The sequence below is a fragment of the Rhyacophila brunnea genome, unplaced genomic scaffold, assembly GCF_057557595.1.
Source record: "Rhyacophila brunnea isolate RB1 unplaced genomic scaffold, BYU_Rbru_1.0 scaffold_18, whole genome shotgun sequence".
NCBI classification, from domain to species: Eukaryota; Metazoa; Arthropoda; class Insecta; order Trichoptera; family Rhyacophilidae; genus Rhyacophila; species Rhyacophila brunnea.
The window spans coordinates 2,534,776-2,550,493 of record NW_028232837.1 but is presented as its reverse complement, the minus strand read 5'-3'; the positions used below and the strand labels follow the sequence as shown (position 1 = coordinate 2,550,493).

The 15,718-nt window shown below is 35.2% G+C and overlaps 1 protein-coding gene across 1 annotated transcript; it reads right to left on the bottom strand.

Annotated features, from left to right (window-relative positions):
- Positions 1–485: 485 nt before the first annotated feature.
- Positions 486–7,500, bottom strand: LOC147073111 (juvenile hormone esterase-like). The gene is made up of 3 exons (XM_085945513.1): positions 7,307–7,500; positions 2,529–3,823; positions 486–1,135 (listed from the first exon to the last, which is right to left on the bottom strand). Exons 1-3 carry the CDS (start codon positions 7,445–7,447, stop codon positions 970–972), a joined length of 1,602 nt encoding a protein of 533 aa, XP_085801639.1. The 5' UTR covers positions 7,448–7,500; the 3' UTR covers positions 486–969.
- Between the last annotated feature and the right edge of the window lie 8,218 nt (positions 7,501–15,718).

The window sequence follows — 15,718 nt, the reverse complement described above, 5'->3', positions numbered from 1 at the left end:
AATTCAAAAAAATATATATATATTATCTAGAAATGATTTTTTCATAGTATTTTACCATCCCCCAACACCCCTTCCACGAGGGTGGTGTGCTTCACTTGAATAGAATACAATTTATTTAGAGGAAGACGAATATGTTATATTCTATTGAATCAGTGACGTCCCGTGGGGGTAGGCAGATTGAGTGTCGCTTGGGAGCGGCAGTTACCCAAAGGGCGGAAAATCGAGGAGAATCATTAGAAAGCTACCATAGCAGATAGACCATAATATGACGATCGGGCACATATATAGGTACTAAGAGCGATTTAGTGTATATGATCATATCTATGCCATTCCGACATATTATACATACATATTGTATGACAGCTATGACATCGAATTTACACTCTGTGACATCCTGTGACACAGGACGCCAACATAAGAAATGGGTTTTTCGGCATTTATATGAACGATCGTCATAGAGTCTATTTGAGCCATTAGGTACTATAAAAGTTTTAATATGACTTTATTTTTTGTCGGGTTCGCGATGTCTAGTTTACTTCCGTTGTCCTTGAACGTCACGTTCTTGGTGAACAGTAATGACACGTGCATCCCTAATTTAAAATGTATCCAAATATGTTTGCCAGTCACTCGCGAGTTTTGGAAGTTGTCAGGTGTATTTTTAAATGTACCTATCTGAAATCGTAGACTCGCAATATTGTCTATTGAAACAGAGATAGCATTTCAATTAGATTTAGCTATATACCTATATCTTGTTAGTAATGTATCCATACAACACATTTCTGAGATATTGGAGTCATAAAAAGATGATAAAAGTACTCTATAAAAAAAATGTGGCGGCATTTTGTCTATGGCCGTCACTGTATTGAATATTTGAAATGATTTACATTACTAGTCTTAAATGATTTATTTTGTAGAAATAATTAATTAATTAAACCAATAGTACATATCGTTTAGCACTAACAACTAAAGTCACGTATTGTGTTTATACAAATTCTCCCACATATCCATTCTTTGTTTCCATGGCATAACTTCCATCTGAAGATCCTTGCTGATAGTCATCATGTTCAATTTTCTCTCATTTGTTATCGGGAGCCATTTTTCTCGTATAATTGGAGATAGTTCCGGTGTTGGATTTCTGAAAGAAAATCATGTAAAAGTTTACTTATATAATAATAATAATATAATGGTTTAAGTATGTATATTATGTTTCAACATATTTTTATATAGTAGTGTCGTTCAATTTATTTATATTTCCAATTATTATTATTATCATACTACATTTTATTTATTTAATTTAATTAAATTTAATAGCTATGTATTTCTCATTGAAGTATCTTTTGTAATAAGAATGAATTAGTAGGTACTATTATAATCATTCCCTCTCCAATTTTAAATGCTCCGACGACATTTATAATACATAATATTTATAAATAACTAGGTTTAAACCCCTTCCAAGGATTTATGATATATCTAAATTCTTGTTAATTATTAGAAACTTTCTACATTTTAGGTTAAGGTTCGGTTCAGATAAGGCGGATTCCCCGCGTATTGGACCGCACGGTTTTAACCGCGCAGTCAATTTGTACTAGCTTTCGGATTCCGCGCGGGATCCATTTTTTGCGGTTGACTAGAGGATATAGAAGCTAGTGCAAATTGACTCCACATGCGGAATCCGCCGTGTCTGAACCGAGCCTAAACTTTTTTATAATTTAGGCACGATCCTCAGGAAAAGATTGCCCCTGTAAAGTTGGTACCTAACACCTTTATCATTTTGATACCACTGCGAAGGAAAATGTCTTCCATATATTGTACTCGTAAAATCATTACATTGATAATTTATTAATAGTCATCCAAATGTTAAAAATATTCTATAAAACCTTCTATGAAATTATGTATATTATATAATTTTAATTAATAACTATTTTGTAAGTGTGTAATTCGAGTGACGGCATTGCTATTTTTAGTTATTTTATATATCATTCATGTCATCATTTGACTTCAAAATATTTTTTTGCTCCACAGAAGACCCGTGCGCATTTCTGGCTACACAATTTGGAATTTAATTAAACTGTTATATTATTACGTGTATGTAGTTTTCCTTTAATTTAACTTAACACATGGCCAGTAGTGTTATTGTTCATGCGTTGATGAAGCGCCCATAATATCCTCACTGTTCTGGCAGAAGACACTAATTCGAAAAAATGACATATTGAGTTAGTTATACCAAAATGTTCCTTATTTCAAACTTTACCGTCTGGAAACCGTCTTAATAAATAAACAGTCTTTATTTTAAAGTCATCCTTCTTACGATTACTTAATAAACTCACATGATAGACCATTTCAAACATTTTAACAACTTCAAAGTCAAATTACTCAAAACTAGTACCTATTCTCCAGTTAGTGTGTTCTGCCAGAACAGATACGATATATACATTTCATTATCGGTACTACTTAGTGGCGGTAAAAAACCGCTAATATAGAAAGGCTTTAAAAATACATATCGTCTTGAATCTGAGATTTTTGCTTACCCAGTTTTAGCAAAATTTGTCCACATTTTCACCAAACGTTCTCTCACGAGTTTATCTTCCGTGGTGGCTGCTACGTGGTCTATCAGATTGTGCCTTCCAAGGTATCCCTGATCATCTCCATGCAATGCCCTCGCGGTTGATTCAGGATCAAACAAACTACTAGTAACATTCAAATTCCCACTGTAGCTGAACATGTATAGATAGTTCTGACCTTCTGGGGTGAATTTGATTCTGTTCATTAGTGCGACATATATGCCACCAATAAAACCCATATCAGAGATATAATCATATACGTGCGTCTCTAAATTATTCTCTTCTCGTTTGTAGACTGATTTAATTATTTTTTCGTATTTTTTTCTATCCACTTTGAAAGAGGGTGGCAAAAACTTGATGAATACTTCTTCTGTAAGCCTTCCAACAGCCGGTTCGTAGAAAAACTTACAAAATAACTGCCCTTCATCCTCGCATACTCCAGTAATCGTTGGAACTTTGGAAAAACGTCCTGTCTTCAATAATTCCACAGGCATTTCGTTCAAGAATGGTTGCAAACCTTCGAAATTTTTCTCAACAACTGGTGTAAAAGCACATAATTCAGCAGATATATAATTTTGTTCATCAATACTTTCTACAGATGCTCGTACCAACTCTTCTGCATCCATATTTTTAAAATACTTTAATACTTCTTTAACATCATTAATGTCCACACCCAATTTTGTTTTTACTTTTTCAATTAGTGCTAAAGGATGTCTTGTAATAGCCCATGGATTTAAAACAGATCCCGATTGTAGAATCGCTTTGTGAAACAATCCTTTTGACATTGGTGATATAATGTGAAACTCGACAGAAGCCGAACCAGCGCTGATTCCAAAAATGGTGACGTTATTATGATCACCGTTAAAAAAACGTATATTTTCTTGAACCCATTTTAATGCAAAATTCTGGTCTCGTAATCCCATATTTCCAGGTGCATCTGGAATATCAAGACAGAAGAATCCTAAAGGACCTAGTCTATAGTTTATGGTAACCAAGATTGTATCTTGTTCTACTATGAAGTCAGGACCAAATTCTTCAGAAGTACCAGAACCAGAGACAAAACCTCCACCGTGAATGAATACCATTACAGGTAATGGGGTGTTCATGGCATTCTTCGACGGCAATTGTGGGGTGAATACGTTTAGGAAGAGGCAGTCTTCGGAGCCGCTTAATTCTTGGGTTGAATGATCGATTTGGACACAACTGCTGCCATTTTTTGTTGCGTCTTTCACACCAGTCCATGGTGGATGTGGAACTGGGGGCTATAAGAAAATATAAAAAAATACTTGTATTAATAATACAACAGTTATTACAAAGTTTTAAAATCAGATACTACTATGTAATATTGCAAACTAGGGTCGCAAGTTTATTGTAAATGTTAGCGCGCACACGGAAATCGGAATCGTTTGCGAAGGAGGTCAAATGTGAAAAAAAATCATAATATCATTTATTTATTTTATAATACAAAACATTGTGGACATAACAAATCTAAATTCAAGGCGTTCAAAACATGACATTTACATTATAACAAATATTACCCTCACAAAAAGAAGAAAATATACTATATAATAATAATAATAATTAAAAAAAAAACATAAGTACAATTTTATAAAGAAAAATACAATTTCGAAAACAAAATTAAAAATGTTTTATTGATTTAAAAATTTTGTTTTTTTTTTATTAGGGTTAATAAAATCTACCAGCGCAGCTATTCTATACACAAGGCGGCTATCTACTGCTAAAGTGATAAATATCATCACGTTATCATATTTATGTATTGAGGCCATGTAATTTCTACAATAAGTTAACCGCCTTTACAGTAACTAGTCTAAAAGTTAACAGAGCCAAGAGGGAGTCTATTAAAACATAGCACTTTTTGACATTTTAGACGGTTAATTTATTATAACAATTAACTGCCTCAATACATAAATATGATAAACTACCGTCGATAGCCGTCTTGTATATAGAAAAGTTCAGCTGATGCCACTGACTTCCACATTTACCCCGCCTACTACTTATAGCGTATCGTTGCTTTAATCTTGCACATCAGCACTTTCCAGGTACATTACTCATACCCAGACACTCCACACTGAGTCTAGCGATAAACACCTGGTCTGCACGTATATCTAAGAGTTATTGCGAGCTGTGGCATGTGTGTGACCAAAATAATTTATATTTGTTCAGTTTCCGGGGCGGTCCGGAGCCGATACTCCCCCCCCCCCCCCCCCCCTGTATGCGTGCCTGGTACCGAATGAACATAGACATTTTGGAGTTATAACATAATATGTTAAATACACAATTATATTTTCCGGCATGAACAATTTGTCACCTCAATACTACAACTAGATAACTTGATTTTCACTGTTGTTGAGTTAGCTATTGAATATTATTCTACATTTCCTTTTCTACAAAATGATAAAACTAGGTAAGTCAGAAGTTAATGGGGACTGTATTAATTTTGTGTTTGAAAATATTAGATAACTTTAAAACCATAAATGCATTAAATAAATAAAATAATATATATCTACAATATTTTTTCATACAATTGAACATTATTTGATTGTTCCCAATTAGACAAGCACATTATCCGGTACTATACGGTTATCCTGGATACAGTGGCAAACGCATTTTAAAAATAGTCGATATACTGGATTATTTGTGAGTTTGGGTTAGTTTAGGCTAGGTTTGTTAGGTTAGGTTAGGTTATCCTAACAAATAATCCAGTATATCGGCTATTTTCAAAATGAGTTTGCCGCTGTATCCAGGATAACCGTATAGTACCCAATTTCCATTTTTATTTTAAACAATAATTTTAGCCTAGATTTAAGTAAAGTATAAAATTCATTTTCACAACAATGACCAAATCAGAGTTAACTAGTTCTAGTATTGAGGTGACGAATTAATTTTCTTCACGACTGACTGATTTTTGACTGATTGAGTTTTAAACTGGTTATAGATATTTTGGCTAAGGTAAAAATGCCACAAAAGTCACATATTATTATAGCAAGGAGATGAACAGTTCTGGATATGGTTGGATTTACTCTTAAAAGGGCCCTGAGCTAATTCTTATTCGGACATCCAAAAACCCAACTTTTTAATTATTATTTCATATTGTATGATAGTAATTGCTAACTAAAAACTCTTACATATTTTAAATAAATATGTTTTTATTCTAATTTTTATTCCCGCGGTTATAAATATTTCTCAGAATACCAAAAAGATAAAAAAAAATCATTAGCAGATATCAGCAAGTCTCCGATAGAAGACAGAATGTGCAAAGTAAACGGAATGTCATTCCAACATAATAGTATATATATATACGTTTGCACCTTATCATTTAAATCAAAGGAAAATTTATGGTAAGCGAGGCCTGATAGAATAAGAACATTCTGGCTCAAAAACTGGATTCAGCTCAGCTTTCCATCATTGTTCCAAGCAGTGACAGACTGGGAAAAGATAGCCAAAAACATCGCTGACGTCCAATAATGGGTATGCCACAGAAGATGAATAATAGGGAGATCCAGTGACATCCCGTGGGGGTAGGAAGATTGAGAGTCGCTTGGAGGCGGCAGTTACTCAAAGGGCGGCAAATTGTGGAGAATCATTTGGTATATTACAGCGCTCGAAATGGAAAAGTTTACGAACCGGAGCGCTCGAAAAATTTTCTGAAGATATTTACATAGTCATCAAATCGTATGTGTATTTTATAAATATATATATATTATAAATATTTTATGAAAATAAGTGTGTCAGATTTTCTATTCTATGGCCTATCTAGCTCAGACGGTCAACATTTTTTTTCCACGAGACGGAGCGATAATTTTACTAATTTCACGAGCCGGAACGGCGCTCCGGTGCGTTCCGTTCCATTTCAAGCCCTGGTATATTATATAGAAATAGCTATCTAAACTTAGTAATAATGAAAATATCTTTCCATTAAAAAATTCAGCTCACAGGAAACAAAATGTATTAATTAACATAAAAGGTTTAACAGGACTGTAATTTTTTTTCGAGTTCGCGATGTCTAGTTTACTTCCGTTGACCTTCGACGTCCATGGTGACGAGAAACGACACCGTGCTCGGATGATACAAAATACTGTATAAAAAATAGGGCAACATTTTGGCGCTGCCCAGGGGCGGCATTTTGTCTAGGGACGTCACTGGGGAGATCATGAAAGTATAAGCTCATTTAAACGAGTCACTGCGGATAATCATCCACAGAGAATTGAATCCAGGCATTCACTTTTTGTTTACACGCATCACCGAAAGTGAAATACCCAAAATGGCGTCAAGTAAAATTGTGGTGTAGGTTAGAATTCATACAATTTGTTATATGAATGCAGAAATTTCATCGAGGGAAAGAGGGATGGGAAAAAGAGGCATTAGTGGGTAAAACCATAATATCATGAGGAATATGATGACAGTACTCAGGGGCGCAGTGCGCATGCGCGGAATCATCCGTAGTGATCAAAAAATTATCAAAAAGTAGAACCAGTAAAGTTGAACTTCGTTCACTTTTGATTCCGGATGATCACTTTCGATGATTCGTTGATAAATGTGCGTTTACACGGGTCACTGGGGATGATTCCTCCGCGATGATCGTCAAAAGTGAATCATGTAAACGGGACTTATGATGAGAATAAATAAAATTACCCTTCTTCCTAACATATGCAAATCAGATAAGTACTGATATTTGCTGATGACTTATTATACATTTATACATAGTTATTGTAATTAGTATTTACCTTAAATCTTAATTCTCCGAGAGGTGGCTTTGCAAATGGGATCCCCCGAAAACTGAAGTATTGTTTCCCGGCATCAGTGACAGCTGCCAATCCTTCAATCACCCCCTGGTTAACCGTTACCCGTGGATTCGACGTCATCATGATTTTTTCTTCAACTCTAAAACGATTTTATATCACGATGTATTTGATAAACTGAATGGGTAATGTCGAAATTTGTTTATATTATACCTACATACATACTCGAGTTGTTCAAGATAGACAGGTACTTTTTCTTCATATTTTATATTGGTGTAATCATTATTGTATTTATTTTTACATACATAAATATTTTTTTTCTTTTCTTTCGACCATGTCCGATCCTAATAGGATCATAATTATGGCCTCCACAGAGTAGAGGTTTGTATTAAGAGATTTTGTTTTTTTTTACGAGAAATGGATGTCAGCCACTTGCTCAACCTATTAGGTCCATACCCTGACAGGCACAAATTGAATAACAATATGTGTACTTGCCAGAGTCAGGATTCGAACCTGGGACCTACGGAGTTATAGTCCAACGCTTAAGCCGCATGGCCACCGTGGGTGTAAATATAAATATAAAATACATTTCAAGAAACCAATCATACACATCTTCGAGAGAATCGATAATTATTAAGAAATACTTTTCTCACATTCGAGATTCGTTTATTGATTCTCGAGAATTATTTTAATTTAAGTTCTTATACGAGGGTTGTTATGAATAAATTTGTCCATTTCTGCCCACAGTGAAACTCGAGAGCTTTTTTCAACATTCTCTTTTTCTTCCAACGAAAGCTTTTTTTTAAATTTTATTTTCAAATTTATCTATGTTTTATTGAAGGATCTTTATTGAATATTCAATGTATACCTACATGTGGTGAAAATTGATGGAATTCTTGGGAATCTTACACAATTACAATTTCTCGAGAAACGAGAATAAAGTTATCTCATCGTTTCTCTCTCTGGTCGTACACTCATGGCTGAGGATCGCGACCACTTTAAAATTTTGTCATCCTTTGAGCGACCAAGACTTTCCATCCTTCTCGATCTTCCGCTTCTCGCAGGGCAGAATGAATGGTGCCCCCCACTCAGCTATTTAACTTGGTCACTCCAGCGCGTATATGCTCTTCCTCTGCTTCGCCTTCCTTGGAGGTCACCAAAAACCACCAGTCTCTCCAGCTCAACTGCAGAATTCGTCTCAGACATAATGTTGAGAGCCGTTCCAATATCTGCAGTCTCTGGATGATTGGCTGGTTAGTCCTGTGCTCCGTCCAAGAAATACGAAGCATTCGGCGCCAACACCACATTTCAAAGGCATCAATTATTGTCAAAATATCTGTTGCTTTCTTACGTTATTTTACGTTAGCGCTTTTGATGAAGGCGTCATTACCATGCATTATGTGAAGCTTCTCTACTCCTCTAGTAATTCCAGTCCACATGTTACTTTTGCCCTTTTTCTTGAAAGTAGATATGTGTCGCTAGATTTCAAAATCAGCCAAGTCCATAATAGATGAATAGGAGAAAAACAGTTTTTTGTTTTTTCAAATACACAGTCACAAGGGTGAAAGTTTATATTATGTTGAGTATAGAATATTTAAAATTAATAAATTCCACATTTTGATAATGCACAAATGTTAGAAAGCAGTCGTTCTTCAGCAATTCACAAAAAGTCAAAAATACCTAAAGGTGGACTTGGCTAATTTTGAAATGTAGCGACACATATAACCAATCTTACCTAACATTACGTACCTACATCGAGATAAAAAAAACAGTAGGTAAATAAACTGTTTTAAACTAGGATAAATCTTTGTCCGTATATTAAATAAGGACGCTTACAATTATTATAACTTAAATGCTAAATCAATAGAGACGATGTGTTTTTAATGAACTCCCATGACGAGGTAGCCATTTGACGTCCGTCTCCCTACACAATATGTGTACTTACAGATTCTATTCTCACTTCTGGCAATATCACCAGCTGTTGATGTTTTTCAACGTGTAAAATGTAAACAATTGATCCAATGCAAAGTCCAATAGATTTGGCAAATAAGCAATAACCGTTATTCATAATAAATTCTGTTAATATTATAGGAGAAATATTACAAATATTATTAACTTTTTAAAGTGAATTTCAATAGTAATTTACACAATGCCACTACAATATTATAATGTGGGATTATATTTAGGAGAGTATTATCATACTATTAAATAAATTACATTATAATATTAAGTTGTACATGTTCATTTGGAACTACCCTAAATATTAAAAAAACTGAACTTGTACGTATCTGCATCAGAAGCACAGAACATTTTTTTCCCATTATTATTTAAATAAGTTTACATTATATAAGTAAATAACTACCTAGATTAAACTTTTCCCTGCGTAACCGTCACCGTGAACAGTTGTACCTATTGGAAATATAATATTATGGTCATTTACTAAAGACTGCCCAACCTCTTTGGGTCGTATAGTACTGAGATAAAATTCATGTCTAAATAAAAAACGGTTCTAGTCGGTTTACAGGAAGCCAGTGGCAAACAAATTTTGAAAATAGCCGATATACTTGATTATTTGTTAGGTTAGGTTAGGTTTTCATTCCTTAATTCAGTGGTTTCCAAACTTTATGTCACTATGCCTCCCTTTTAAAAAAATCCAATCTTGGCGCCTCCCCTCCTTTAGCTTATTAAATAATACAGACACCATTTTAAATATCGTCATATATCAAAAATTAACATTATATCAATCATCATATAGGTATCACATCAAATTGCAACGCACCCACATATTTAAAATATTTAATAGCCTCGAAACAAAGCAGGCGACTTTTTTTACTATTAATAAAATAACGTAAAAAGTGCATTAGTAAACTAACCAAGAACTCAGTAAATAGATTTTTGTTTACTACAATGTATCTGACGCACAAATCATTTAAAAGTGAAAACGTGGCGAACTTATTTTTTTGTGATTTTGATTTCCAAAGCTCCAATATTCTATGAATGTCTTCACGTCGTCTTTTTAAATCAGTGAATGCATTAGTAATAAGCATTTGCAAACTGTAAACCTGTGGCTACATTAATAATTGTGTGAAACTTTTCGCGCCTCGCTTCGCATCACTCCGCGCCCCAGTTTGGAAATCGCTGCCTTAATTCATGAATTTTGCCAAAATCGGCTATGAAAATAGGCGCGGTTCCCGCCTGGCTTCCTGTAAACCAACTTGTACCTAAAACACTTACAAAATACGTAATAAAAACTACCGAAATACAAGGGAAAGACCGTAGAAAATAGGTATGTAATTAAATTAGAAATACAGAACAACGCATTTTTTTATCTCGGTGCTATAAAGATGATCGTATACGGGTATGCGGTAATCTCTTTCCGATAAGAAAGCTCACGGCGAACTGTGCTACGGTGAAATGTAATATGTACAATTTACGTATAACCCTACACCACATCACATCTGTCTATTATTTTATTTTATTATACATATCTACATCGAGTTGGTATTATTAATAATAATAACATTAAAATAATGTTGTCGATTAATTTGCTGGCTACAATATTAATATCGCTGTTCATTAATTCGAGTGTCTATGGCGGTGTAATATGTTTCATCTCATTACAAAATGGTTTTCAATACAATGAAACCCCGATTCTACGGTTTTCAAGGGACCTAAAAAATAAACGATAAATGCGGGAATACGTTTTCTCCTGGATTTTTTTCGGCGTCTTGAATTATTTTCAGTTTCTCAACTCGAGTTCTAGTTTTATTCATGGGGGCATTTTAGTTGCGACTTATAAAATTTCGTAATACGAGATGGGAGGCAAGCCTGAGCGCCGACCGACCTGTGCAAACAAAGCGAGGCGACTGAATGGTAAAGGTTCTACGAAAGCGATATGAAAAATATTCAACGAAAACGGTCAATCGGGATAATATTTAGACGATAAATCGAGAAAAACGATAAATCGAGGAAAACGATAAATCGGGGAACGGTTAATGCGGGTTTATTTAACATTGTTCTTATGAGTGTTTGGCGGGACTTTCAAAAATGAACGATCCGTGCGGGAAAACGATTTATGCGAGAACGGTAAAGTTGTATTAATATTGCAACCAGGGAACTCAGAAATAATGGAAACTGAAATACCTAACGGGTGGCGATTGCAGGTAACCGACTCGAGTTAGGAAGAACCCGGGTTAAACTTACACACGTGTCAAGAATACATTATACGTCAAATACTAAAAACTGCTCTCGTTTATGCATTTACGCTCATTTAATGTTGGCGTATTACACACACTATTGCACGTGCATAATGCGTGCTTCATTTTCGTAGGACACTCACACATTCAAAACCCTGCTTCAAGATGCGGCGTATTGAATATAGCCTATCGGTATTCTATTTATTATCTGTTCTGTGATTGCAACACTTTAAAAAATACCCGTGTCTATATACGTTGTACCTACTCGAGACTTATACTCATTTATTCGCCGTTTTAATTGTTTATACCATTTTTACTACTTTCCATCAAACAGGCTACAAATTCGAATTCAAGACCAATACAGTCGGAACAAAGGGTATTTTTCGTGTTTGTGCAAAGGATAACATCGAAGTAACCTTGACAATAAGGTATATGGTCTACAGTTATTTCGGCAAAATCCAATGACCGATCTGGCATAATATTATTTTGATACTCCAGAACATAATGAACCCAATATGACGTCAATGTATGCACATGCAAAAATAAATTGGGTTAAGACGCAAAAAATACTTCAATAAAGATGTATGTCAATGGGATAATAGAGAGCACTTTTAATTCAAATTTAGTTATGCTTTCCGGTAAAAAAACAACTAATATTATTCATTATAATTTATTTGTTTCAATGAAATTTTCTGCAGTGGGCAAAGTTGGCGTACTTACAAAATAACTATAGCTATACATAATAATATAATTTGATGCAAAAATGGCAATACCATATTTTTAAGGTTTAAAATTCGATGAATGTGATTCTTTTATATTCCACCTTCTTCTTTTTGTGTATAAAGCGCGAGCCAAATTGAGGTGCATATCGCTGACTATCACGTGACATCACAGCTGCCACTACGGGAAAAAGTGTGTAATGTTGTTTATCTTGGCGTTTAAAATGTCATCAGACTGATGCTCCTATCCCGTAGCACATTTTGAACCTTTAAACCAACATCGTCAGTTAGCAAAATCTGCCGAAATCAACAGAACAACAATGAGGTCACCTCATGTTGAACTGCATTGCATCGACACCTGCATGATTCAATGAACTTTTTTATCATCTTCTACATGCCTACACTTTTTCGACATACGTCAAAATTGCGTGTTTTTTTGTTTTTAGCGGTCGGCTCTATGTATTGGCACTATAAGAATGTTGTCTATTATCTATGGTCTACAGGTTGGGCTCTGTTCAAAATATTATCTATGGATGTCATGTCGCAAGTGATTTGAACGCACGCACACGTAGAAACTGTTAAAATGAATTGCAATTAGCATGAATAATTAATAATAATTCAAATTACTAATACATTATAGTTGGCACTCATCATCACTGTCGTTCATTAGTGAATTTACAGAGATGGTGATCGTTCAAAATATTCTGCAAAATGACGAAACCATAGACTAAATTTGTCTTCGCGACAGCGTGACTGTTAGTAGGCGACATGTAGGCGACATGCACCTCATTCGCGCTTTAGTATCCCGCTTCTTGCACTGATGTATGCTGTCGAATCGATGGTGTGCGTTACCACAGCATGCAGCAGCCTGATTTCATCACGTCAAATTTCAAACCTGAAATTATTTAGGTTGCGACTAATCGAAAAAAATCGCGACGAAAGCCATCGTCTATGCAACATTTTTCTATTCTCGGCCCATGTCGAGCGAAATTCATTACATGCGACAAGCAGATGTTTGTTTTATCACACCGTCATCATTACATCGATGCTATATTTGTGCAGTAGTACATTTTAAGTTGTTGAATGACAAAAATATCACATCGACAAATTTGATGTGTTCCATGTAGACGAGTTTGTATGTGCAACCTGGCTAAGTGCTTGAAAAAGACGATAGATACAAGTTGTCGTCTGGTTCATAATTTCTTAACCGCGTGGTCCGCGAAGATTTTTGGGTGGGCCGCAAAAATTTTCTGCAGTTCAAAAGTAGTTACCAAGAAACCCATCATTTGAAGTGGGGTTGTATTATATTTCGACAATTGTTTCAAAAATAGTGTAAATATAAATATTTATTATTTTATTCCAATGTTGATGGTCCGCAAAACTGATTTTTTTGTAGTCCGCATATGTAAAAAGGTTAAGAAACATTGCTCTGGTAAATACCATATAAATCTCAATCTGGAGCTCACCGTGGAAGGTTTTTGCACTTCTGAAAGATTATATATTTACGAACAATGGGCTGTTTGATATTTTATTGATATATCTAGTTGACAACCATAATATATTTAAAAACCACAACCGCAATGACAATTACTTAAAATATATTATTGATTTGCCTGAATAGCCTTCGCATTGAACGTATATCGTAGATCAACAGCTATTTATACGTATTTATGATTTCTTCATGGACACAATCATTTTCAATTATCTTCCAAGTGCAGGTGCACACACAGAAAAATGATAAGTGCTCTCTACTATCGGTGATAAGTGCCATCACTTTATAAAACGAACAGGACCTAAAGGGCCTGTGTTTCTCATTCTCAGTGTGTAAAGTACCAAAGTTCGTTTGTATTTACCTGCAATTAGGATTACGGCCATGGGGCGGCAGGTTATAATATGAACAGTGGCGCACCCAGGATTTAATATTGGGGGAGGGCCCAAGGAGGAGAATGTAAATTAGTCCCATAGGATCTTTTTCTTCTTCACAGCCTAATTTCTCGTTTATCGGCCTTTTGTCTATTGCACTCGGTGTACCTACACCATGGTCCCCACATCCTGAAACGGGCCCTCAGGCTAGGATATTTGGCGGGCCCCCTACCTACCGCCAAGATTAAAGGTAGTGTGAAACACTACATTAACGTTTTTCAAATTGTGTTTTAGTTCAAATTAAGGGTACTCATACAGTGAATTATTGCCGATTTTCAATACATCTACTTTGATAATGGAGCTGTCGAGTATCGACACATAATAATCAAAAAATATATTGCACAATTATATAATTGAAAATGTTCATGGCCATGAAGTATAATAGTTCCGCAGGCGACTTTTTTTGCTATTAAAGCTAATTTATGATGTGTGTTTATCTCACTTATATGGTCAACCCGACACGCCGGGCCCCCCACAGCCCGGGCCCCCAGGCTAGAGCCCTGTCAGCCCTCCCCAGCCATGACCTACACCACTCCGGAATTCGGGTGGACACCGAGAATTTTTTGACAGTTCCATTAGGGATTGGGTTTCTAAAAAAACCCTGACATTAGTGTTTCGAAATTTTTGTGTTAGAAATTAAAATCTAAGATTTTTTTCTAAAAAGGGTGCTGGAGAATTATTACACATCATTTTTTTGCCGTGTTTTTATTTGTCTAAGCCCCAAGGTATAGTTTATTGGCTTTCAATTTCAATGTTTAAAATCATTCTGATAATTTTGGGGGGTGCCAGGGCCCCTTGCCCCCCCCCCTCCCCTGGGTGCGCCACTGAATATGAAAGTATGGTGAAGCAGGCAGGTTATATAAAAGTATGGTGTGGCAGGCTGGTAATCAAGTTGCGGAAAAACTTCCAAGTTAACATTATTATATTATATGGGTACGCTATTCTTTCTTTCGACCATGTCCGATCGGATCCTAATAGGATCATATGGGCCTCCACAGAGTAGAGGTTTGTATTAACAGATTTTGTTTTTAAGAGAAATGGATGTCAGCCACTTGCTCAATCTATTAGGTCCATACCCTGACTCACACAAAAATTGAAAAACAACGTTATAATAAGTTATAATGACGGTTAAAAGGCCAAAGTAGATCCTCCTTGATGGCCCTGCATTTTTTTATCACGTCGCTATTTCTCGTAAGTTGTCGGCTATTGTTGGCCTACTTCATTTAGTTGTATGAGAAAGCCGATTCCTTGCCCCTCTTTTTATTAAATACCTATATGATTAGGCATCAGTGGCGAAGACTCCATACTAGGCGATTATTTGAAGCCTACCTTCTTAAGAAAAATATTTTTTAATTGCATATTGACATATTTATATACTTAATCACTTCATTATTTTATGTTATATAAAAATAATTTATTTCGCCAACGAGAGATGTCGTATATGTAGGAATGTATTACAGTATTACACAGTTTACAAAACAACTGCAAAGGTATTAAAAAATATACCACAGCGCGCCGTAAATAAATAATAAACGCCGCGACGTCTCGACGTAAATAAA